Raw genomic sequence first — 26436 nt, 5'->3', positions numbered from 1 at the left:
ATTTTTATTTTTCTCATGAAGTCCAATTAAAGCTCAACTCAACACTAGTGACCATAGAATGAATAGATAGCATTTTTTTCTGTATTATTTTTCTTTACAGAAATGTTTTTGAGTGCATAATATATGGGTCTAAATTAATGTCTTATGATGTTTGATTTCTATCATTGAGAAGCCAGGGAATATCATTATCTCCTCCTCCACCCCTTCCTCCCCTCCCCTCCTCTCCCCTCCCTGCCCCGGAGCCTCCTAGGCTTCCAGGAGTCAGAGGTAAGATCGTTTTTCTCTATCTCATTAATAAAAGGTTATTTCATTACCAATTACCAAGTGCTTGGTAATTTATAAACTTAGTTACAAAAGAATTTATGAAACTTTTTCTGATGGTTCCGTCAAAATGTTTTTACATACTAGAATCTATAGAAAAAACTGAGCATGTTAATGTGATAAATTTTACCTAATTGTATGTTGCATATAATATATGTCTCAAAGTTTTGGAAACATAGATGTGGACAGACCTTACAGAATACAAATTAACACCCCGCCCGACTTTGCAGAAATTAGAAGTTTGGAAATGACATCTTTATACTATTGTATGGAGACAGCTACATTTGGGAATCATTGAGGAGCTGCAGACATGCAATTCTGAGGGATGTTATTGTTAGAATCACTTCCCAGGCTAAGAGACTGGCATTTTCACAGTGCAAATCAGCTTCAGAATACATGCCAGCACTGATAAATAGGCAGGGCTTGACAGCATTGCTTAGGACAAAGCCTTAGAAAGATCCAGAAAGGGAATGTGCTTTTCTTTGGCTGAAGAGAGCAGTGAAATGAGTTAACACTGTGGAAAGGTGTAAAATTTCATCACTTGAGGCCATGCCAGTTCCTACCAGAGATTTGAAGGTTTCTCACAACCTGCTTTGAAGCCTCTCTTGCTGACCACTCTCACAACCAGAATACTGCATTGGTCAAAAAGACAGTGTTGCAGAAGGCAACAAGACAGTGAGAAAGAAGATGATAGACTACCTTGAAATTTTAGAAAGATTTTCACATGAATTCTTGCTTCTGCTACAGTTGCTATTTATTTATAAAAAGTGAGGAAGGCCTTAGAAGTTTTAGTACAGTACCCAATACCTTCTTATTATCCCCAGATTTGTGGAATGTGATACAGTTAGGTTCTGGTCCTTTCACTGAAGCAAGATGAGAGTGAGTTTGAAGAAGACCTTAAGCACTGGCTATAAGAATGGGTGGGTCTCTTTGGCCTGCCCTGACAGAAGTAGATGCCAGCCTACTGCATGCTGAATATGATGGCATGACTTGCACTAGCACTTAACTCCAAGCATGGGCGCACAGATGAGGAATTTTCTGTATGAAAATTATAGAACAGACTGTTTTACAAGAGCGTGTTTGAAACTTTCAGGGTAAAAGTAGGGAAACAGTTGATTCCCAGGCTTACTTTTTCTGTTTACTGTTTGCTCTATATTAAACTTTGATTTCTTGTAGACAGTATTCTCATAAACTTAGATGTGGTTCCGTAGTGCAGATCCAACATGTAATGGAGTATCAAATTAGCGCCAGTCAGAACTGTTGCAGCAGAAAGTCTCCTGTCTAGATGAGTACTGCTATCCTTAAAGCTAGTGCTCTCTCCAGTTAGTTGGACAATTCTCCAAACACAATCCCATAAAATATTTTAGACTGAGTCACAATAAATGTATTAATTAATCAACTGAGTCCTTGCAGAATTAATAATTCTGTGAATTTAAAATGTGCGGTGATATGGTTTGTATTTTTGTTTTATAGAGACTGACCTCATTCCTGAACTGAATGAAACTGAAGATTATGAGGTATAGCATTAATTTACTTTTGAAAGAGTATTTCAAAGTGATACACACATTTCAACAAAATAAAGTTGATATTCTGTAAGGATTTACAGGTCTTTGTCACCAACTGAATGTATTGTCTGCATTTATACATACATGCGTATGTATGCACATACAACATTCACTTTCAGATCTATTTCTCCCTAGGTAACTCTAGGGATACCTCCCTACCTACACAGTTATCTGGAGCTTGAGATACATGGAGAATTGTGGGAAATTACAGTATATGCTGAAATATTTTTGAAAATAGCACATCAAGTTACTCTTACTTCTGAGTGAATTCAATGACGAAACCAGGAATTTAGGAGAATCAAAGTTATCATGTACTATTAAGCTTTTTAGAATTATTTAAAGATAAATCTGTCTTGGTCTTACTTATAGCAGGTAAATCTTATCATGTGGTAAACTAAAGTACGGGAGGAAGGCACTTGTCCTTTAAAATAAGATTTGTGTGTGTCTGCTGTTGATTGAGGTTAACAGCTATCATTTCGAATCATGGAATTCCAAAATTTTGGAGGCTCAGTTACCCTTACATCTTGAATTCAAGTTAGAGATTAAAGCTTACAATATAACCTTATTTCACACCATTTGGGATGTCTTTTATGATATCTTCTGCAGAATTTAAATTTTATTTCTATATTTGTTAACTTGATTTCTCATGTCCCAGCAAGGAGAGAGATGAAAATATCACAATGAAATTTTTAACTCAGATCAGTACAAATTTTACAACATGGACAGTTCCTTCAGTAAGATCTACACTGATATCAAGTAATCCCTCAGAAAAATTACTGTTTCGGTCTCTGACCACAGTATTTTCTTTGTGTGGCATGTCGCTGTTAGTTAAATGGAGATATATAGCTTGTTCTTAACTTTCTACCTGTTTACCCTCCCTTCTGTTTGCAAAGCTGACTAATCAATAATATAGTTATTTCTCTATACTGATGTGAATTACATATTCAAGTTACTATATTGCCTCTGTCAGGACAGTAGCTGAGCACTAGTGCATGTCAACTTAGTCAATAACTTTACTTGAACCAAGATAATTTAAAAGTGCAGGCATTGCCCTTCAGAAGACAGGTCTTCACAAACGAGGGGCTGTTCAGTCCTGCCTTGGTTTGAGGATATGAAATCCATATCTGAGAGTCATGTCTGAGGTCCCCTGTATGGTGAGTGCAGTAGATGTTCTTGAAAGAAAGGGACTTCTGTGTGAAGCACAGCTGTAGTCTGGTGATTAAGGCCTTCGCTCTGATAGGATTGAATAAAAGTTAAAGGTTATTATTAACCGTGTATCCTAGTTAATAATTTGTTCAGTCACAATTTGTTTTGGGCATCTTCCTTCCAAGGCTGTTGACTTTGCATTCGTCTCTCTACAGTGTCTTTCTCACTTCAGTGCAGGAGGTCATCAATTCAGCCTAAAATGCAGTAGAAACTAGTATTACCACTACCTACTAGCACATCATCAAGCCATGTCTTCAAAAGAAGAACAGTTTAAACTGTTTTTGGAGAGCACCATTTTGCACGATCTAATAGTGATAGGACAAGGGTGAATGTCTTTAAACTAAAAGAGGGAAGATTTAGATTAGTTAATAGGAATAAATAAAGTGATGAGGCATGGGGACAGGTTGACCAGAGAAGCTGTGGATGCATCCCTGCCCACAGACAAGGGCTTGGAACTAGATAGTCTTCAAGGTCCCTTCCAACTCAAGCCATTCTATGAGTCTGTTTCCATTTTGTGTGAGGCTTTCTCCTGCTGGTATCTATTAGGCCTATGTGTACTTATAAAATCAAGTCTCTTCAGCAGCTGAGGGTACTCCTCGGTCTAGTTTGCAGTCATGCACCTTGTGCAGAGCTGTGCTGCAGTTGGCAGAGTTGGGTATGGCACAAAGCTTGTGGCACCTATGTACTTGGTCAAAATACCGCCTCTCATGAGCAATTGCCATGATTCCACACTACTTTTGGCTCAAGGAAAGTTGGGGATAGGGAGACTGTGTTTAGATATACACATATGTATTTATTTATTTATCAGTTTATCGATTTATCTATTTCTTAGCTCTAACCTTAAAAGTCAAAACCCTAATGTAGACTTTTTAGAAGTTATCATTTGTGTTCAGCAAAGGAGGGTCAGTGACAGGAACTAGGTGTTATCACTCATAACACCTTTGATTCTGCTGTATGAAGATCTTTTACATCTTGAAATCATATTGTCCAGGAAACGATGATTCATCACATTTAAACACAGACCATATTCTGTTACTATAACAGTTCAATCAATATCAGAATATTAGTGCAACCCTCTAAAATATCCTGATCGTAAAGTCATTTTTCTTTGATGTGTACTGCAAATACAATTGCATTTTATTAGAAAGATGTAGACCTTTATGAATGATAAATACTGCAAGTGGTTTCTCATACATTTAAGAAGTTACTAAGCACAGATTTTTGTTTGTTTTTCTGGCAAATAGGCAGTATTTTCAAGCGAAGAGGATACTTATTCTTGTAACTAAATATTTTGCCGACAGTATTCTCGAAGGTGTCAGATGTTTTGTCCTTTTTGTTTTTATGAAGCCAGATAAATATATCATTGCAACTTTGGATTTCATTTGTGTGTGGTGTCTATAAACACTGTTAATTGTCTTCGGCTGTGATATTTTTTCAAAGGATGAAGCTGATGAAAAAGAAACAGAGGTGGATGAGGAAACTGCAGTGATTCCTAGCACTGACAGTGCAATAAAACAAATAAAGAGGAAAGATTTCCAGATGACTACATCAAGCTACAGCCAAGAAAACATGGGGACAAAACCTAATGAAGCTAAAATAAATAGATACTTAACAAGAGAAGAATTGCCTGGTAAGGATGAGGTTTTCAAAGCAGTTTATTATCCTACTTCTCCACCTGTCAGTGAAACCTCTGAAGAAGAAGATGCTTTTTTGGAATCCCAAACGATTACTGAAATTCCTGCTCAATTCACTGACTCCACCAAAGGCATAGAAGAAGAATACATATACCTTTCTTCAGGCACTGAACCAACCAGGATAACTACTACAGGCCATAGTGGTGAAGATTTCTTATTGTCTCCTTTTAAACCTGATCAGGAATCTGATGACTTTTGGAGTTCAGTTCTCACCACTTCTTCAGCACATCTGGTTACAGAGGAGACCTCCCAAGAAGACATCCTTCCTTCCGGAAGCCCAGATATAAGCATGCAGGATGTCCTTTATCAAGGCTCTGTTACACATGTTTCAGAAGGTGCAGCACCCCCAAGCTCTGATAAGCCTCCAAAGCATACATCTTCCACTGATGGAAATTTGTGGTTTCGGAATGCTACGGAGCTGACAAGTCAGCCTGTTGGTACAATGGATAGCAGTCATTTGTCTCAGACCAGTTACACTGAGGATTACGTAGAGGGATTAAAGCCAGCTACAGTGCCCTATTCCGGCAGCCCAGTGGTTTCACAAGACACGTCAGATGTGGATTTAGAATTGCCACATTATTCTACCTTTGCTTTCTCCTCTGCTGAATTACCACCTCACTCTCTCTCTTCAAGCTCTGGAGAATATGGTTCTGCTTCTGCTGCCAGTGAGGTACTCTCTCAGACAACTCAACCAATCTATAATGGTGAGATACCTCTTCAACCTTCCTACAGTAGTGAAGTGTTTCCTCTAGTCACCCCTTTATTGTTTGACTCTCAGATGCTCGACACTACCCCTGCTACATCAGATAGTGATGTGACCTTGCATGCTACACCTGTATTTCCCAGTGTTGATGTGTCATTTGAACCCACCCTGTCTTCCTATGATGATGTACCTTTGCTTACATTTTCCTCTGCTTCCTCCAGTAGTAAAATGTTTCACCGTCTGTACACAGTTTCTCAAATGTTTCCACAAAACGCTACTCCGGCTGTTGCAAGTGATAAGGTGTCCCTGCATGCTTCTTTGACTTTGGCAGAGGGTGATACATTAATACAGCCAAGCCTTGCTCAATATGCTGATGTGGTGTCACATCAGACCACTCATGCTGCTTCAGAGACACTGATATTTGGTCATAATAGAACTCACATATTTTCTGAAGTCGAACCATCCAGCAGTGATTTAAATGTGCATGTACTATCTACAATGTCTGAACATCCTTATGCTTTGTCTAGTAATGTGGGCTCCCTCCAAAGCTTTACTGTTTCTTATGACTCTGCAGAATTTGTGCATGGTTCTGTTGACGTGTTTCATCAGGATCCTTTATTTAGCAGCTATAACAATGTACTGGTGCATAAACCTTCCTCTGTAACATCACAAGCTGACACTTGGCTGCAGCCTACGCGCTCTCTATCTAGTGATATGGATTGGTCTGAAGCATACTCTGGTAGTGAGTCCCTTTTGCCTGATACAGACACTTTGACAGTACATAATGCTTCTTCCTCTGATTCTGTAGATGAAATTACATACGAATCATCTGGTTTTAGTGATGTTAATAAGGTGCTTCAAAAAGGTGATGTTGTATATGGAGATGAGAAAGAACTGCAAATTTCTTCTTCTTTAAGTGAAATGTCTTCCAGTGCTGAAAGTAAAGTGATACCTGAACTTGCTACATCTGTTTCTAATAATGATGTAATTAAGCAGACCACGTCTCTGCAAGAAAGCCTACTTCCTGTTTCTAGCACAAAGGGAATCCTTCCAGTCTCTCTTGCTTTTCCCACTGCTAAGGTATTTGATTATGATATTAGTAAACTTACAGAAAATCGCCTTTCCGTTCAGCCTTTGCATGTTACATCTCCAGCCTCTGATGACACTTTGCTTAGACCTATGCTTAGTGCAATCTCAGAACAAGCTGTCTCTGCCCCTGCTTATAGCAAAACGTTATCCTCGACTCAGCCGTACCTTTATGAGGCCTCAGCTACATTAAATAATGATGCTTTACTGCAGTCCTCCTTCCAGTCTTCTGGCGATGGCACTCTGCTTAACACAGCTGCAGTTGTGCCGAGTGATCCAATATTGGCTGAAAGCTCCAGGGTTTATAAAGATAGTTCTGCATTTGACCAAATATTGCATCAAATGGCACCAGGTTCTGCTACAAATGAAACTATGCTGCCTTCTGCATCTCTACCTTCCGTTGCTGATATGCTGTCAAACACTTTTAGTAAGCCCACAGCGTCACTTCAAGGTTTATCTGTTTCTTATGCAAGTGAGGAGTATGTTTCATCCAGCTTGTTTAACAGTGAAGATGTTCAGCAGGTTATGCCTTCATTGTACAGTAGCGATGTTTCGTTCCAGCTGACCAGTTTAGAAAATACAAATGCCTTTCCCCCCCAAGCAGCAGATGCAGTAACAACTCCCTTCCTATCAACTGATGCATTACCACATGTAGCTACTCCTCCAGACAGCCGTACCTCTGCAAGCGTTTTTGAACGAAGTGAGACTGCCCGTGTCTCTTCAAGTTCTCCATTTGGTTTTGATCCTGTGCAAATGCCCGCAGTGGTTTCTGATTCTGACGTGTCTGTTCATCACACCCTTCCTTTACCAAGTGCACATATTTCTGTTACAGCTGCTCCTCCCAAAAGTGAGAGCCCTGTAACTTTGAGTAGGTTACTGGTTCCTTCTAGAGAATCCTCTGGGTTGTCTCCCAGTGTCATGTCCAGTACTGATTTGTGGCCTTCTGTAGTTGAGGATGACTACGATGAGTATGACGATGGCTTCCCCATAAGTAACTGTATCTCATGCTCTTCCCATAGAGAAGATGAGGATATGGTAGTAGAGGAACAAAATGCAGAGGTAAACAATAACAACCTAATTATAAGCTCACATTCTGAGAAACCTGAAGAAGAAGAGAGAATTTCGACTGCTGCATCAGACAGGCAGATAAGCCATGCCACGGACAGACATACATCTGTACCATCTCTGACAGCAAGTGTGACACCTGAGAAGCACAACGACCCAACATTTTTGGAGAACCATGTTCAAACTTCTAGTGTCCCATTGCAAAACACATCAGAGTCTAAGTCTTGGGCTGTTTTTACAAGTGATGAAGAAAGTGGTTCTGGCCAAGGTACCTCAGATAGCCTTAATGATAATGAAACGTCAACAGATTTCAGTTTTCCTGACCTTAATGAGACAGACACTGAAGGGGCAGTTGAAGCAGGTAACTCAGAATTAACTCCTGGATCATCACAGTCATCAGCTTCATCTGTAACTAGTGATCACTCATCAGTATTCAACATCTCTGAGGCAGGTTAGTTATGGATAAGTCTAATGCATATCATGGGAAGCTGTGAGGGGGTACTTTTGTGCTGTAGAGAATGAGGTTTATCTGTATATAACAGAAGAGAAGAGGGCCAGTGGGGGTGATTAAGGAGGCACTGGGGAGCAGGGGTACGTGCTGAGCAGGTTGACTTGTGGGTGCCACCTCTGTCTATGTCAAACTGCACCTGAGATTCTTCAGTAGGAAGATTTGCGCTCTGCTTTTTGGATGATCAGCTGAAGTTGGGTGGTGCACAGTCTAAGACCAGAATTTGTTTCAATGTTAATGGTTTAATTTGAGTTTTAAAGGTATAAAAGAGATGTAAGTTCTTTGTACAAAGACATTACCAGAGGAAACTATACCAGCGCAAACACGCCTCTGAGATTGTTTTATAATTATGGCAGCACATTTTCTCCTTATGTTTTATTTTGTATTTTCTAAGGTGTATTGAGCAAGGAAGAAGATGCTTCAGCTTGATTCTGATTCATCTTAATTTGCATAAACATTCATCTTCATTCTTATTGTTTATGCTGTCTTCAAATTTCAGTAAGATGCAGAGTTTTTTGTGCTAGTTTTGCTTATTTCCAGTATATAAGAGCTGGGTTCTCCTGTACTTTTTCACATATATATATTTTTCCTAACTGTTCCTCTTAAAGTCAGTGAGAGATTTTGTGAACTGTGATTCCAAAGATGAGGTCAGAAGGCAAAACTGCACCTTGCATATATAAGAACCAGATAAATGTAACACGTTGCCTTTACATTTAAAAATTTGTTGTGGAAACTTGAACTATTCAGGCAAGAAATTTGAATTTCTCCATGTTAGCATATTGGAAACCTAAAAGTAAAATCAGAAAAAATAATATGGCTTGGGAAAAAAGCCAACAAGGTGAATTTGTATTTTAAAAAGGAGATTGAACTGAAATATTCACAGCATCTGTAGGGGGCAGTATCATCCAACTAAATCCGTTCGGAATGGAGTGTAGACAGCATGTGAAATTCTAGGCTGAGTCCTGCAAATACAGAGCAAAATGAAATGAAGTTGTACTGCTCGCGAACAACAGAATACTAGTATGAAAAGGTGACAAATTGACACTATATAATTGGAGCTGATAGAATGTGAAAAATGCAAAACAAACAAACAAAAAAATAGAAAATGTATTGAAATAAAGTAGAAAACATGCCAAAACTGTTATTAGTCCTAACAAATTAGGCACTCTGAAACTGAAACAAAAAGTGAGTTAGTTCAGTTGGTAAGTGGTTACCTCATGGTTTGAACTGCAAAACTTATTTATTGAAAAATCAGAAAAAGAAACAGAATATTTCAAAACTGATGTGACAAATGGAAATGAATTTTCCCATTGAAGATTTATAATTTACATGATAAGTGTCATTTTAGTTAACAGTGAGCTTGAGCTGTTACTTCAGAAAAGTACTCCAAAAAGATTATACGTGTCTAGAGTAGCAGTACAACAGACAAATTTCATCTTCTAAGTATTATTGAAAGACATTATATAGTATCACTTCATGTACATTATTTTTTCCAATAAATTATCCCAAATGCTGTCTTTTAAAAACCGGAAATTAAACGTGAGCATGACTAACATGTTCTCCTGTAAATCAAAAATATCCTTGCTTAACTCAGACACAAAGTGTCAACAGCAAAAAAAAAAAAAAAAAAAAAAAAAAAAACAAAAAAAAAAACACACACACACAAAAAAACCCTAAGAAGTTATGTATACATTACTGTGAATTCATCAAAAATTAATGAAATGTCTTCTTACTTTGACTATTCCAGAAAAAAGTGTCATTTAAAATTTACCCACTCTTTATTATAGCTGTTGATGCATAATCATGCCTGTTCTGGATGAGGACTTTCTCCTTAAGACCTCTCTGGCTACCTAAACCTTTCAACTTCAGTTGAAAAACCATGAGAGAAATCAACATGAAGAATAATGCACATGATCTATGCATGCCAATTGTTAGGATGTAGGGAATCTGCTGTAGGTGAGACTCCCTGTTCAGCTGCCATCGTTGGAGCGATGGCCAAGCAAGCAAGAAGCACCACTACAGATATCTACTGCTCTTCTTCCCATGTACGAGAATAGGACTTGGTCATGCAGTGTGAAGGAGCCCTGTTATCATACAGATGAGTCTGGGTCTTACCCTGTGAATTACTCCAGAGTTGAACAAGCGAATGTGAATGCCTCAAAGGGATCGTATTCTGATCTCTCATACAGATAGGTAGTTTACTCTTGAATAAGTATTGATTTTAGCCTACCTGCCAGAAGCTTGGCAACAAATTTTCAGAAGCCTTTCTTTTGCCTGCAGTCACTTTGCACACGGAGATACAGGACTGAAAAAGCAGTGAGTGATTTGGGTGTTTGAGCACTTTGACCTAAAACCAAGAGGATATCTGTAAGATCAGGACCTAGACATCTTTTTATAGAAAGCCCAAAAACTAAAGAAAATGAAAGCAGATACATGCCTGGAAGCTTATGCTATGTGATCGTGTTTGGTTTTTTATACTGTATTTGGGTCCTATGCCTTTTTGCCAGTATTTTTTTCAGATCCGGCTACATTCCCTCCTCCCTTTTGTCTGAAAACTGTCATGCAGAATTGGTCTTGAAACCCCACTGGAGTGCAGCTGATTTCTAGACAGCAATATCCTGTCCCATACAGAGCATTAATTGTATTAGCACAATTCATAAAAGCAGAAGACATGTAGTTATCTTAGAAAATCTAGGGATTAGTTCTAAAAAGTGTGGAAGTGATTATGTCTGTATTTTGACTCATATAATGGTCACAGATCACAGTCAGCTGCACAGATTTAAAAGAATCAGTTCTTTTGTGTCAAAGTCTATGTTTTCAAGTGTTTTCTTTCAGAGGGATGACCAAAGTGAAGTCTGCACCATTATGTACGCTTCTTTTAATGAGCTTATAAAATATATTAGTTTAATCTTCATACAGATTCCTGTGCCCAAGTATTTTCATCATCCAGTATTACAAGGCTGACAGTTATGTGAAATCTAGATAATATCTAAATAACAATTTGATTCCCAGTAAAGATGGAGGTAGGAAATTTAATTCTGGCTCCATTATAGTTGGAGGAGGGAGTGCTGCAATGGAATTTAAAGGAAACTAGATTTTCTACAGGGCCAGTTACCAAATGGACAGCATGTTAAACTACAGAAGGCTTAGGTGTAATAAAGTAATCGCACTGAGATTTTCTGTTGTTAAAAAAAAAAATCACAATTATTAGTCAAGAAGTGATCTGCATTATGTGAGTGACAGTTTAATATCAGTGTGATTTACACATTCCAATAATATAAATTCAGATCCCTTAAATCATTTTACTTTCAGCTAATAAACAGATGAAAATAAAAACTTTCTTCTCCTATATTTTAACAACAATCTGCTATTCTTACAAAGAAGTCTCCACTGCTGGAAGGCTGAATCACAAAAGCTTGAATACTTTGCTTTACCCTCTGTCTGCTTATTTTCTGTAAGCTGGTTTGCAAATGTATACATTTTCTGCAGTGCATAGTGAAAAAGTGAGGTAAGTGGTATTAAGTAGGCTCATTGTAAGACACCTTCACTCGTGCTGTGTGTTTGTCAGTATTTAAACATGGACTGTTTCAATTTTCTCTGACTGCAGAGGCAAGTAATAGTAGCCATGAGTCTCGTATCGGTCTAGCTGAGAGTCTGGAATCAGAGAAGAAGACAGTTATACCACTTGTGGTCGTATCCGCCCTGACTTTTATCTGTCTAGTGATTCTTGTGGGTATTCTCATATACTGGAGGTAAGTTGTTGCTTTGTTGTTTTGTTTTGTTTTTCCAGTTCTAAAGAGCACTGATTTGAAAAATGTGATTGACATTATTGAGCTGCTTTATAGGAGAGATACTGGATCTTGTCTCTCACTGTGTCTTTGTTTTGCTCCCAGAGCTGCAGTGGCGTAAAGCAGTAGGATGATTTCATTCAAAATGCTCAACTACAATTCATTCTGATTGCAGTGCTGAAACATGACAAATACCTTATGTCCATACTGAGAGATTTTAGTAAAAATTCCTTTTGTTTACTACTGCTGGAAGCCAACTGAGTTAACAGAACACTGGGAAGAACAGGAGGAAGAAATAAAATAAATAGCATGGAATGTGTTTGTTTCCTATTTTCTCAATTACGTAACTATTAAAAAATAAAAATAAAATAAATTGTTATCAATTTAAGACAAGAATCTGCGATCAACAGGACCATATAAATAAAGTTCATAAAGGACCATAGGAATGGGAGGTAGCTGACGTGGAATGTGAGATAGAAATTAGGTAGTTTGTCAATATTTTAAGATCACATCCTGAGTAGCTCTCATGTTCAGTGACTAAAAATTGTTCTGCTTTGCGATCCTGCCTGTCTTAGAATGAGAATTTTTGGCTCCCAGTCCTTGAAACCATCCAACAGGTGATGAAGCAGATGAGTTTTGTGTATGCATGCATGCTCAGGTTCCCTCATGGGCATGTTTTCTCTGACTTGATAAGAAAATAAGAAAAAAAAGTCAGGCTAAAGAGAGGTGGTAGACAAGAGTTCTGAAGACACAACTACTGAGGGCAAAAGACTGAGCCTATTCTATGAAATGAGGTGGTCCAGGGACTCTTCTGCAGTCTTGAGGCATGACACAGATTGCATCCGTACAGTCAAAGGCTCTTCCCTCCCAGGGGATGAAACAAGGTGGGTGTATTCAGATCCCCTGCCAGGGGCAGTTTCTGGGTCTAACCCCAGAGTGTGTCAGGCATTGTATGCAATAATGCAAGTTGGCCTAAGCTATGAGCTGACTGGGAATCCTGTTAGCAATGGGGCAGTGTTCAAGTCTTCAGCTTTTCTTCACTGGATGCAGATGAAGCCATGGATTCTTCCTAGGGACAGGGCTGCTTAGGCTCTCACAGACTTCCAAAATCCACACACAGCCCTTACCCCTTCCTGAGGGTGAGAGTTGCTAAGGAAGAGACATAGTGGACTGAAAGAGATGAGTGTTAAGTTGCACATCACTCTGCTGTAGAAACTCTTGCTGTTTTGTGATTGCAGGGGCCTGATCTCATCATTGCTTGTGTAGTACTAACACATAAACTAGCAGTAAGGAGCAGAGCCTTGCTCCTGGAAGGTTTCTAGAGCCTGTTCCTTCTTTTTCTTTCATCTATCCAGTCTTGCTTAACCTAAAATGTGTAACAGTGGCAAAGGAGCAGGAACCAGGAACCAGATTCCAGAGTGCCTTTGTCAGCTCCTGACTACTGTAATCTTTAGACTGTGGCGGCAGGGTCTGGCTCACTGGCTTTGCTTCTTGCTTCCTCACTGGTTTGTATCAGCCCAGGACAGAACATATCCCATCCCTCAACAGACGAAGCTTAAGAAATTGAGTTCAGGCTTCCTTCATTCCAGGCAAGCATCCTTATAAGACAGCCAGTCTTTGGCATGATAAAACACTTAAAAGCATTGAATGTGCAGAAAGATTTTCTCCCACTTTTCAAGTAAGTGTTTAATTGCTGGAAGAATTGCACACATTTCTTGATTTTTATCTAGTTGGATAGTTATAATCTCCATCACAGGATTTCTAGCTAACCACTTTCATATTGAGAGCCTTTTCCTATCTTTGATGTTACACAACATGAACATTCATACTCATCTTCCAAAGAGTTTCATCCTTGAGCCTAAATAGTCTTTCAAATCTCTTCTGTTTTCCAAAGAACACTACACATTTTAAGACCCAGATTGTGTAGTGCAGTTTTAGTAATCCTACACATGTTACAAGCTTGTTTTTGTCAAATAACATCGTGTTCATTTTGTATTTCTTCTCTGGGAATGAACAATTCTGTAACATAGGTCTTTCAAAATAAAACAAAAATCCCGTTAGCAGTAATATCTTCTTGAAGTTGAATTTAATCTTTTCTGTATTTCTCGTGTACTACAAAATAAAATATGGAGCTCTTTTTTTGTTAATCCTTGAGAAAATTTTCTTGGGCTTTATGATAACACCAGTAACATAGTTCTTATTTCAGCAGAATGACTCACAAGCTGTGTGTATTGTAGGTAGGACTTTATAGGCCTCTTCCAAAGATACCAAGACTCTCACCTCGTTTTAAAGCCTGTGAAAAATCATGATGTTAACTTTATTGCTATGTGGCTATAAGCATTTCCATGGCTAAGTTTAGCTGATTTTGAAATAATTGCTGTAAGTTGACAGGTTTTCTTTTTATAATGTGTATCTACCTTTTTTTCTTTTATGTGAGCCAATTATTTTCACTCACTAAAGTTAACTGAAAGATTATATTTACACGACGTTATTCTATATTATTTTGCCAAGAATATTAAAAAAATAAATAAAAAATGCATGGGTATATCCTAGCTGGGTATTTGATAGAAAAGTGCTACCTCCTGATTGGAATATGCTATAGCAGTAACCTTTTTAAAAAATATATTGTTTCAAAACCAAATAGCTACCAAAAGCCTCAAATTCCAGCTTTTCAAGGTTAAAAAAAAAAAAAAGGCAAAATTATTTTGTTCTTGACTCAAGTGACTTGTATCAGAAAAATAATTCTCTACCATCTGTTGTTTGGGTTTTGTTGTTTTTTTGGTATCGGATTGTTTGTGTTTTTTCACATGAAATTGTTAATCATCACTTGAGGAAATTCCCCAATCTTTTCACTATCTCATTAGGCATAATTTCAATCTTTTTGTGATAAAAAACTAATTTCTCCCACAGGAATAAAAACTTTTAATGATAATACTGTCTAAAGAGTATCTGATTTCCAGTAGGAATGTGCACCATTTTGAATTACTGTAGTCTTGTGCATCAAGTGTTTGTAATTTGATACAAATATACTCTCTTTACATTTTTTTTAGAATGATTAAGATTATAGTGGAATAAATGAGAAGATTCTTTTGCCTTTGTAACGGCTTTGCCTCCTTGACAGATTATTTTTACAGCTTTAGAGAGAATTTTCTATCCAAGCATAGAATCTATCCATTCTTCTCAGTATCTGTTAGTGTCCTTGTACACTATGCAGCAGGGATATTTGAATCTCCATCCTCTGTTCTTCTCATTTCTGGATAGCTTCATCATTCCCATTTTCCTGAATTAACCTTATGTATTTAGGTGACTGAAATTGAAAGTTTCTCTGTGCTCACATACTGGAAATTTTTTACACATATGTATAATCTTTTGGAACAGTTCATTGAATTGGTCAATGCAAATGAACCTAATGAAATGATTTATGGGAAGAAATGTAAAACAGTTTGTGCAAATCAGTTTTTATGATGGTTAACATAAGAAGAGTTTGGGAAACAGTAAAATGGTAATAGTTGTCAGTGTGAACTGCACCATTCAATATTGTTTTTTGAACAAGTATGTATGAATCTCAGTAAGATCCTAGCTCTAGTAATGGGAACAGCAAATTCCTAATGCAGTTCCAGTTACATTTAGGTGCAGAGGTACTGCATATCAGCACCTAGAAGCTGCGTGACAGCAATGCTTCAGAAATTGCCAGCCTAGTAACAAGCAAATCCCTGAGCAATCATTTAAATTTTAACTTTCCTCTGCCACCCTGTATCTCTGAAATGCAACTTTCAGAGAATGTTCATTTTCCTATCCATGATTTGAACCAGTATCTTGAATTCTGTGTTCATTTTATGGAAAAAGAGCTGAGAATCCTCTGTAAGAATAATTAAATTTGCACATGGAGAAGCAAATTAAAAACAGATTTTAACTTACAGTGTTCACATTCATCCAGTCATGAAAGAGAACTGCTCAACTGCATAACAACAAACCATAAGTAAAAGAACTAATATAATTTGAAAATTAAAATTTCAACTGAGAAGTATTTAAAAGACAAATTGGAATCATTTAAAAATGGAATCACTGTATTCTCTAAGGTCTATTTAAATATCCTTTGGATCCATCAGATCTTCAAATGATCAAAGCCATTTCAAAGTAAGTTCTAAGAAGTATTTGAGAATAACCAATGGCAGATGCCCTGTGAGCACAGAAGACCCTAAAGAGACTCTCTGGAGTCTGAGGTGTAGTATTCTCCCAAGCAGTTCATACTGAAGTGTTCACTCAGATGTAGTATCTCTCACGTTATATCAAAGAGCTGCTGCTTCATGGGTTCCTGCACAGATAGAGACACCCTAATTAAATCAGTGTTTTTTCACTATCTGATATAAAAAGTGTGTGTTCAAAGAAGCGCAGTGTCTAAATTACAAATTACAGTTTTAGGTTGAAGATCTAAATGCTTTGAGGAGAGGTGTAAATTAAATAATCAGGTTAACATTGAGTGATGGGACCTTTGTCTGGAAGTTTGAAATAGTCATCACTTTCTACATTAACAACAAGTGATAATTAACAAGACATGGTTATTAACATTAGGTTTAGTCATAAAGGCTTTCACTGATGATGCCAAAGCAGATGGAGTGCCTATTTATGACTCTTATTACAGGTTAAGTCAACCGCTATGAATTTGTCTCCCAAATGTGCTAAGGGTTTAATTTATTTTCAGCCACAATTAACTTGTAAAAGATTAAAGATACAGTGGCTCAGTTAGGAATAGTGAATGTATAGCATATTATGAAGACATTTTAAACACTGCTTTTTGTGTGAAAACCATTACACTCATTAAATTCTTTTTAGTTCAATCTTTTCACAGGCAAAGAGGTGACAAATCTCTGCAGTGTTATTCTGCAAGCTTTATGTATGATCACTGTTCATAAGCCACAGGCATTAGAGGGAGGACATTTTTTTGTTCTTGTCCTTTAAAGTTGAGGTGGTTGGCGCATTTGGTTGGTTTTTAATAAATGCAGCACATCAACATTGTCAGTGCACAGTAGACAGGACTAGACTTTCCAAAAGTGCTTAGTGAAGTACTTTGATATTCACCTATCTCTTCATCATTTTGTACACAGTTCTGAAACTAACTCTTGAGTGTTATGTTAGCACTGGGGGCCTTTCTCACCTCAACAGCCACAAGCTGCATAATGCAACTGTTAGAGCCTCCTTAAAAACTAGGAGAGTGTTCTAAGCACATCTTGAGTATCATATAATCGTAGAATCATAAAACAGCTTGGATTGGAAGGGATCATAAAGACCACTGAGCACCAACTCCACTGCCAAGATCAAGATTGCCAACTGTTAGATCAGGCTGCACAGCGCACCACCAAACCTGGTCTTGAGCACCTCTCCAGGGATGGGGCATCCACAGCTTAGCTGGGCAGCTGTGCCAGGGCCTCTTCATGCTCTGAGTAAGAAATTTCTTCCTAACATCTGATCAAAATCTTCTCCCAGTTAGTTTAAAGCCATTCCCCCTTGTCCCATCACTGTCTACCCATATAAAGTTGGTCTTCCTCCTGTTCATAAGCTCCCTTTAAGTACTGAAGGCCACAGTGAGGCCTCCCCAGAACTTTCTCTTCTCCAGGCTGAACAAGAACAACTCCCTCAGTTGTTCTTTTTCTCTCTTTCTCTTACAAAGTTTCTTTGTAAGAGAGGTGCTCCAGCCCTCTGATCATCTTCATGTCATCCTCTGGACCCACTCTAACAGCTCCACGTTCTTCTCATGCTGGGGCCCCCAGGATTGGACACAGTACTTCAGAAAAGATCTCATGAGGACAGAGTAGAGGGGGACAATCACCTCCCTCTCCCTGCTGGTCTCCCAGGATACCACTGACCTTCTGGGTTGCAAGCACACACTGCTGGCTATGTGCAGCTTTTTGTCCACCAGAACCTTCAAGTCCTTCCCTGCAGAATTGCTGCCAAGGAGATCTCCTCCCAAACTGTACACGTATCTGGGATTGCCCTGACCTGACTGCAACACCCTGAATTTGGCAGTGTTGAATCTCATTATGTTCACGTGGGCTCACTTTTCAAGCTTGTCCAGGTCCTTTCAATGGTATCCCTTCCTTCTGTAGTTTAACTGCCCCATTTTCTTGATGTGCATCAAGAAGTACCATTTCTAAGTAAAGCTAAGTACACAGTGGATAGTATTCTCCTAGGCCTGTCATGGAAAGTCAAAAGCCCTCTGAGACCATCACAAATGTGCCTTCAGAAGGTTCTAGTTGGACTCCAAATTTGCCATGTGTATCATAAGAATTGTGTTGCATGCCACAGCTTTGTTTCTGATGTGACTCTCCACTTTCTCTCGTGTTTTAAGAGAATTTGCACTGTACATGAAGACAGAAAATTCCCAGTACATTCCATGAGTATATGCATGTTTCCCAGAGGCTTAGTTGAAATAAGTTTACCCAAGTCTTTATGAACCACATACTCGCTATGTGTTTCTCAAAGTAGCCTCAAAACTTCTTTATGATTTTAACAATTACATGAAGGGTTTTATCAGTGCGGTGGTATTTATTTACAGGAGCAATACAGAATTAGAATTTAAAGTGAGTGCAGAAAATGCCAGAAGGTCATGCAAGCTTGAGACAACAGCTTTCAAGAAGCAGAATCTCGTAAATGCAAAATGAGATTAGTATTTCCTTGATGCGTATGTTTCTTTTTAAATTTAATAATTCCTGAATAATATTTCAAATAGATTAGGTGACCCAGAGTAAAGATTGTTATTAGCATTTCTAATCATATTGAGATTTTTTAATTAAGGAGGCTTTGCAATACTTACAGCAGCCGTTGGTTATTTAGTCCCTTGAATTGCTCGGACTCTTAACAGATGCTCTTATTATTATCTTCACATCTGGATTACAGCACAGATACAAATAACAGTGGGGGTCATAGCTAAGGTTGATTCCATTTATATTCATCTTCGAGTGTTTTTCAACAAAGCTAGCATCTCTTGGAGTAATAAATTCCCCTGCTTTTCTCTGTCAACTTCAGGAAGTCCTCCTTGGTTAAGGTGTCCCTCAGTGTTGTGACAATAACATTACAAAAAAATTGTTTAGCACCAGTCACAATAGTCCAGAGCTTCCATTTTGTTTGCTACAGAGCATGTTGCCTTGGACTGCATTTCCGTGTCTGCAGTAGGCTTTACTGATGAATTACCAAAGCTGATCACATACGCTGTTCCATCTTCAGTCTAGCATAATCATATGAAAGGGAGTTATGTGTGCAGACTTGGACAAGCAAGGAAGACAGTGGCATTTTTTTATACTTGAAATTGTTGCACAGCATCTACAGTATCTCCTGAGAGTTCCTCTTTCAGCTTTCACCATGTCTGATCTCTGCTCTGTCTTCTGCCTCTGGTATAGGTAAAGATTCATGAACTATATGTTATCCTGAGTTAATTATCTTCAACTGTATGCATAATCTGTAGTATATTGGGGCAGTATTTCTATCTCAGTAGTTGTGTTTGACACTCCATGAGAACTGGTTTTCAAAACCGTGATTTTCTTGTCTTAACTAAATGATGCTGGAATTCCAAACAATTTCAGGTAATGATTTGTGTTTGCAATATTTATTTACGTTTCTTCTCCTCTAGGAAATGTTTCCAGACTGCTCACTTTTATTTAGAAGATAACACGTCACCTCGAGTGATTTCTGCTCCCCCGGCTCCAGTCTTCCCAGTCTCAGGTATTTTTTGTCAACTGTTCTGTGGATTGATGTTAACTTTTGAAAGATGCTGCCTTGCATGTGTCCATATGAATTCTTCACATACTGTAAACCAGAAATTATTACCTACTTGTACTAATTAACACAGGTGCACTCAAGAGAGGCAGAGGTTAGTGTTGCTCATATTTTCTCCTGTAGGTAGCACAGAAGAGAAATATCCTCACCTTACGGAGCTGTCTCAGGGAGATGCTGTGCCTTCTAGCCTGTGTCACCCACACTCGAGCTACACTTAGCAGCTCTAGTTCATTGCCACAAAGCAGAGGATTACACCAGCAACGTACTCTGCCACATTTCTTCCATTAATTGAGTTTGTCACCTGTGTATAGAATATGACCTTTACTTTTTACCAGCAGGACCAATGTATGCCTCCTTTGTGTTTCATTGGCAACTACAACATCTTCTTTAACTCTAATGGATATATTTCAGTAGCATATCTTCTACTGTAAAATTCTCTGTGAACCTCTCATAAAACCGATGCCCAAATGAATATTATTAGCATCTTCTCTTTTCATATCTGCTCTACTTTTTTGGAAAAGCTCTTTCTTTTCTTTCTTCCTCGAGATGAGGCAGAGGAGCATGTGCAGCCCTTCTTGCTCTTTCAAACTGGTTAGAGTCAAATAGACTAATTTTGCAGATCCCAAACCACTTTTCCACACATGAAAAGAAGATATTCTGTTCCACAAATAATGCTTTTACAAACTGTGTAATTACACCGAGGGATGGGTACTCTTGAAATGACTAAGGGAAGCAAAAGCAGCCCTTGTGTAGGTAACTAGTAAGAATGTTTAATTGAATAAATCCCAGATATTAGGCTTCTGTTGTCACAGAATTGTAGGCATCTTTAAAGGCCTCTTATGTTGATTGCTATTGTGAGGAGATGGGTAGCCTTTTTCTAAATGGTTAATAGGTGGGGATGTAGCTTGATTTCAGAAAACATGTCATTACATATGAATGTCAAGTGGCAATCATTACAGGAAATTTCAGCTCTTACTCTCTATCATTAACTATATTGCAGTACAACTGTATAATTTTCCTGCAATTTTCCCTGACCAGCTCACCTCAGGGAGATAGTGTATTCCATTGTGATAAGACAGAATTGCACTTACAGTTATTCAAGTGCTTAAAATATGTGTTTTGACACTGAGGTTTTACTTTTGGAATGCTGATATTAACTTAAAGAGGAAAGTGTTTTTAAATGACTAACGGATACGTAGAATGATGTACAGAAGAAGGTCCAGCACTCAGAAAAATGCTTTTGTTTTCTTTTGCGTGCAACAGATGTCAAGTGAGCAGTTTTTGTGTTTTCTATCACACAAGTGTTTCAGCAGTGTAATTTTACAATTAAGACTCACTGGCATATAATGTTGGCAGAGAGTGTAGACCAGAGAAAGCATTTTGTAACTGCTAAATTAAGATTTTATTAGAACAATGACTAAAAGCACACTCCACAGATCTTATTATAAACTAAGTTTTCCTTCTGTGGAATTCATTAGCAAAGATAGGAGACTGCAGTTATTCAGAGAAAATGCCCTGGCACTTCACAGTATAAACTGCACATTTAGCATAAATAGTGAATTACAGGCTGACATTAGGAGACAATACCAGCCTTTAGTGAGCTTCAAGTAGTACTCAATATCTAGAAATATAATATATCCTTAGAGTCAGAAGCTACCGAGATGGGGGATTAGCAGAGACCAGGAAATAAAATAGTAGTAACCTGAAATCTCTTTCTCCCATTCTGTCCTCACTCTTAAGATCATCTACCTTACCTTCTGGTGTTGTGTTTGCCGATCATTAGAATAAACACTTTACGCCAGGTTTCATCTCTGAAGTGTGAAGGTAGTGTTACACATTTGTTCAGCTTCTTTTAGGCTTGACTGGATAAATTCACTTTTTGTATGCCGATCCATTCATGTAAATGGAAGACCAGATGGATCTCCATACAAATCAACAAATTATTGGTAATCAAAAGCTAAAATTATTAGGTGGCCTAAACGCTGAACATCTGTTGACATAAACATCAGGTCTTTGTTCAATGTTTTTGATGTTTGTTTTTTTATTATTTTTTTCTCATATAAAACAGTGCTGAACTTAAAAATTGTGAAATAAACATATTTTGTAACATTACAATAAATAAATAAATATTATTCAGAGCCATAACTAGCTTAAATAATGGCATCATTTAACAGGTAATTAGCAGAATAGAGGACTGTGTTTACCTAGCATATTTGCAGGCAAGAAAAGATTAAAAGTCCCAAATGTTTTTGACATGATCTCTAATTAATGCTCTACATTAGTGTTTTACTGTGTTTGTATAAAGTACTGAAATAAAATATCTGATGGAAAATTCAGACTCATTAGTCACAAGTCACTTTTATTGGTTGAGAATGTAAATGTTTTCTTTCTGTGTATCCAGAAATTCATGCTGAAAATACTCACTTCTGTAGTAAAAAAATGAAAATCTGTTATTGTTTCTTTTGAATGTTAATGCATACATGCAACACATCAGTCAGAATTAAACTACTGGCATAATGCTGCTTTAACTTAGTAGGGTTGGAACTACGCAGGTAGTCCATGTACTGTATCAGAGAACCAGTGCAACACTGCGACACTAATCAACCTAAAGCATCCAGACCCGTCTATCTGATCATTCTTTCTTTACCAGTATTATTCAGAGTCCTGCTCCTGCCCTTTCCCTTTGAGTACCTTGTAGCAGACTGCTAAACCTCCCAGTTCCCCTTGACTTCACAGTTGAGTCAACTGAATGTTTTTCAGACAAGATCAGCACCTTAATTTTGGAGGCTTAAAGACAGAACAAGACCTAGCTGGACATTTCCCATATCTTCTCTCAGAATAACCATTTAGAAATGTGTAAGTGTTTGGGAATGATTTTAGAAATGTTAATCATGTTGGAGGGTGTTTTTATTTTTATGGGTAGTTGTATATCCAAAGCGTGTACCAAAAACTTTATTTCAGGATGTTGTATGGATTGCCTACATATGAACATCTTTCTATGTTCTTCTGGCTTTTTATTCTTCATAAATCTATTTTTTGTCTTTTCCCACTCCTAAGATGATGTTGGAGCAATTCCAATAAAGCATTTTCCAAAACATGTTGCAGATTTACATGCAAGTAATGGTTTTTCTGAAGAATTTGAGGTATGACGTCATCTTTCTTAGCATACAAATAATGTTAAGTTTGAATGCCTGGAGAAAAAAAAAAAAAAGAGTACTGGGTATTACATTCTGACCTGGGGGACTAAATTCATAATCTCATGTAAATGAGTACTGTGAGCCCAGGGAGGACTGTTCGTGTATAAAAGGAGATTTATAAGGGGACTGGGATGCAAATGGGGTTGGCTGTGGCTGTGAGAAAATGCTTAATAACTCTGTGAATAATGTGTGCAAAGATAACAATCTGTATGGTTTAACAGATACAGCTGTAGATTTAAAGCTTTTCCATTACTAATGCCAGTTGAATTTTGCAGAAGCTACGCACATTCGCATGTTCCATTTACAGAGACAAAAAATAGGAAAATAATAATGAGTACACATGACAAGACTTCTGAGTAACGGGGGAGCTAATGTAGAGTCTTCATATGTGGTAGTAAAAGCTTTACAGTTGATTTCATAAAACAAATGGTTTATATGATGTATAACTTTGAAACATGTTCTCATAATGTTGCTCTCACCATATGTAACTAATTCATATATTTCTTCGTTGCTTTTCACATTTGTATGCATTACCTGCAATTTAAAGATAGATAAGTACTAAAGTCAGTTATAAAACAAGCATTATAAGCAAAAACTCTGAAATTAAAGCAAAGCTGTTAAAACTCTTGACAGGTGTTCATTCTCTAATAAAATCAAACAGTTGCAATGAAATCAATTTTCTTTAATTGGTCACTATTAATTTAAAGTCATTTCAATATTACTGCTGCAAAACCAGTATTGAAACTAAAGAAATTCATAGTTTTGCATCTCTCGGTATTGCTTAGGATTCCCCACCTAATGTGTTGTGACCCAAGAGGCCAAAAATTAGATTCACCTAATCTTATTCATAAGCATCTCCAATTCATTAGACGTTCAAAGTATCAATCTGATTGTGGGACTGAATTTGTAAGTACGTGTGAATAATGCCCAGTCCATATGTTACTTTAAGTGAAGGTATATGGACTGACAGGACTGGGCTTCAGATAGGCTGGTTGTTAATAAGAACAAATGTTGAAAAACTGTGTGTAAATACAGGGGTAGCAGTGTTTCTTCAACATTAGTAGGTAAAACAGTCAGGAAATCATATTTTTCACCATCTTTCCTTCCTAAATTACTGCAGAGATTTGAAGAGCAAATACACTGCACCTCATTGAGCCTTCACCATCTAAAATATTTTTGTTCATGCTCATCATTTTGAGCTTCAATTTGGATTTACAGACTACCCCAGAATGTGTCCAGGCCTTTTTACTACTGATAAAGAAAATAGAAAATGCAGAAGATTTAAATCTAGCCATTGTCTTTGTAGCCCAAATACGTTTGGAGGTTAGGGCAAGCAGTTGGTTCAATCTTTTACGTGTATTGCTATAAAATTAACTCATATTTAAATTTGTAATTTTCAGACTGGTAACCATTTTATATATAAATATACTTAAATATCTGAAGGTGAAGATGGTTAATACTGAAATAAATCCTAAAAAATGATGAGAAATGTTATAGCACTTTTTGTCATAGCTACTTATTTCCTGCATAACGAGATGGACCTTATAAATGCTTGAGTTTCTTGCCAGTTAAAGTAATCAATAAGATAAGAAACTAATAATAGTAATTTAGTGAGTTTTATAGGCTATGGGCCTGTCTTCTCAAGCCTGTCTCTTGCAGGCAGTCTTCATGAAAGCTTTGGGTTATTGAGAAGCTGCTGTCAGACAGAGGACTGTAATGCCATCCCGTGAAGTGTCTGAGCAGCTGCCCTGCTTGCGAGAGCTTCAGGGATGAGTGGAAAGAGAGCAAAAGAGCTCTACAGGAATAACTAATGTGGTTATAAGGACCAATAAGAAATCCTATGGACAGTTAAATACAGAAATAATCTGACTAAAGTCAGTGATGTTTCTCATATATATAATCTTTCACTGGAGTAAGATCTAACATTAAAACTAAAAATAGGAAAACAGATGCCCATATTTTAACAATAAAACTGTCTCTTGTCTCTTTTAAGCTCTGTTGATATTATGGAGATAATGATAATGCATGACCATAAGTGTTTTCCATATAGTAATTGTAACTTATATGAACACTTTTATCCATTTGTTCTGTGCTGTGGAATTTGATTTTTTTTACTTCTTTTGCATTCATTCCCTCATTAGACACTGAAAGAGTTTTATCAGGTAAGGAATTATTTCACTGCATTTTTTTCTAGCAATGAAGTAGTTGTAAAATATCATAGCTATTTGGGTAGAAGGTTGTGTTTTTTTCATAATGACTTACTGTATTTTAAGACATTTTGTTTACCTTAGTACTTATTTAAGTATGATGCACTTTATTCTTTCAGGAAATCCAGAGCTGTACTGTAGATCTAGGTATTACGTCAGACAGCTCTAATCACCCTGACAACAAGAATAAGAATCGATACATAAACATTGTTGCTTGTAAGTAAATGCATCCCTTGATGTTTTATTTAAGAAGAAATTGCAGTCAGTTATAGACACATATATGTTATTAGAGTTGAAAAAAAAAAAAAAAACCTTTAGTGTGGAAACTCTGAATACTGTTCAGCAAAATGCCTGGAAAGGTATATCAAGATATTTCACTTCCAGTTAGTCCTCTGACATCCTACAGCTTTGATGAGCACTCGTTAGCAGGACATGTTTATTTCTTCTTTGATGACCCAAGGGGAGTTGGAAGATTCCAGTATAATATTATTATAAAGCCAAAGAAGCCGTGTTTTGATTGCCAGAATTAATCCATCTTTGATTTATAATAATGATGATTTTTCCTCTCAGGAGCTTCACAATCCCTGGATATATTTACTGACATATGTAAAAATAAATTTACTGCTTTATGTTGTATTTTGCCCAACCACAATATAAAAGATCAACTTCATTAGCCAGGACACATTTTCACATTGCTTTGCTTCAGTATCTCAGAGTTGTCTTCTCTGAAAATACATCTATTCCGTTTTGTTCATCTCTGTTTGAAGCCATCACCCCTGGCTCTTGATCATTTTCGTGGCTGTCACATCCTTCCCATGAAGGGAGTTCCCCTGGATAAATGAAGGTGAAAGAGTGCTTGAGGTCTGTGCATAAGAAAAAAAAAAACATCAACTTCAGTAGGAGATTTCTATAAAACAGGTATCCTGTATGTGTTGGCCCTCCCACAATCTACCTAACCTGCATGATTTTTTAGAAAAATCAAGAAAACCTTGCATTAACAACTTCAAGAGAAAGAACGAAAGATAAAGAGAAGAAATCTGAAGGGGGAAAAGATCAGCGGTCCTGGATCCAGTGCCAGGCCTGCACTGGGGTGTTCCACATGGCATGCAACAAAGAAAAGGGAAGCAGCAGCAGCGAGAAGTTGGAGCAACAGCAAAAAAAAAAAAAAAAAAAAAAAAAAAAAAGGGACTGGGTGCCCCAGGCTCTTATTTATAGCACCAAAGGGAAAAGAAAAGGGACAGTCTCCCCTAGACCTTATTTGTAGTTGCACTTGACTCCAGCTTCAGGATTGTTTGAGACACCAGACACCAGCCAAATCTTGGCTGG

General features: G+C 37.5%; 1 protein-coding gene across 6 annotated transcripts in view; it reads left to right on the top strand.

Moving 5' to 3' along the window:
• Positions 1–26436, top strand: part of PTPRZ1 (protein tyrosine phosphatase, receptor type Z1) — a 130529-nt gene that overhangs the window by 88869 nt on the left and 15224 nt on the right. For 2 of the 6 annotated variants that reach the window (XM_015280872.4, XM_015280884.4), the window contains exons 11-17: positions 1795–1838; positions 4533–8091; positions 11756–11900; positions 19561–19652; positions 22764–22849; positions 25045–25065; positions 25230–25326. In XM_015280872.4, coding sequence (XP_015136358.2) covers positions 1795–1838; positions 4533–8091; positions 11756–11900; positions 19561–19652; positions 22764–22849; positions 25045–25065; positions 25230–25326 — 4044 coding nt within the window. The remainder of the gene's footprint in view (positions 1–1794; positions 1839–4532; positions 8092–11755; positions 11901–19560; positions 19653–22763; positions 22850–25044; positions 25066–25229; positions 25327–26436) is intronic. The other 4 variants (NM_001389384.2, XM_015280868.4, XM_015280889.4 and 1 more) reach the window with 3 other exon arrangements.

This window comes from Gallus gallus, chromosome 1 (genome assembly GCF_016699485.2).
Source record: "Gallus gallus isolate bGalGal1 chromosome 1, bGalGal1.mat.broiler.GRCg7b, whole genome shotgun sequence".
NCBI lineage: Eukaryota > Metazoa > Chordata > Aves > Galliformes > Phasianidae > Gallus > Gallus gallus.
The sequence above is the reverse complement of the archived record's forward strand: the minus strand, read 5'-3'. Positions and strand labels throughout refer to the sequence as shown.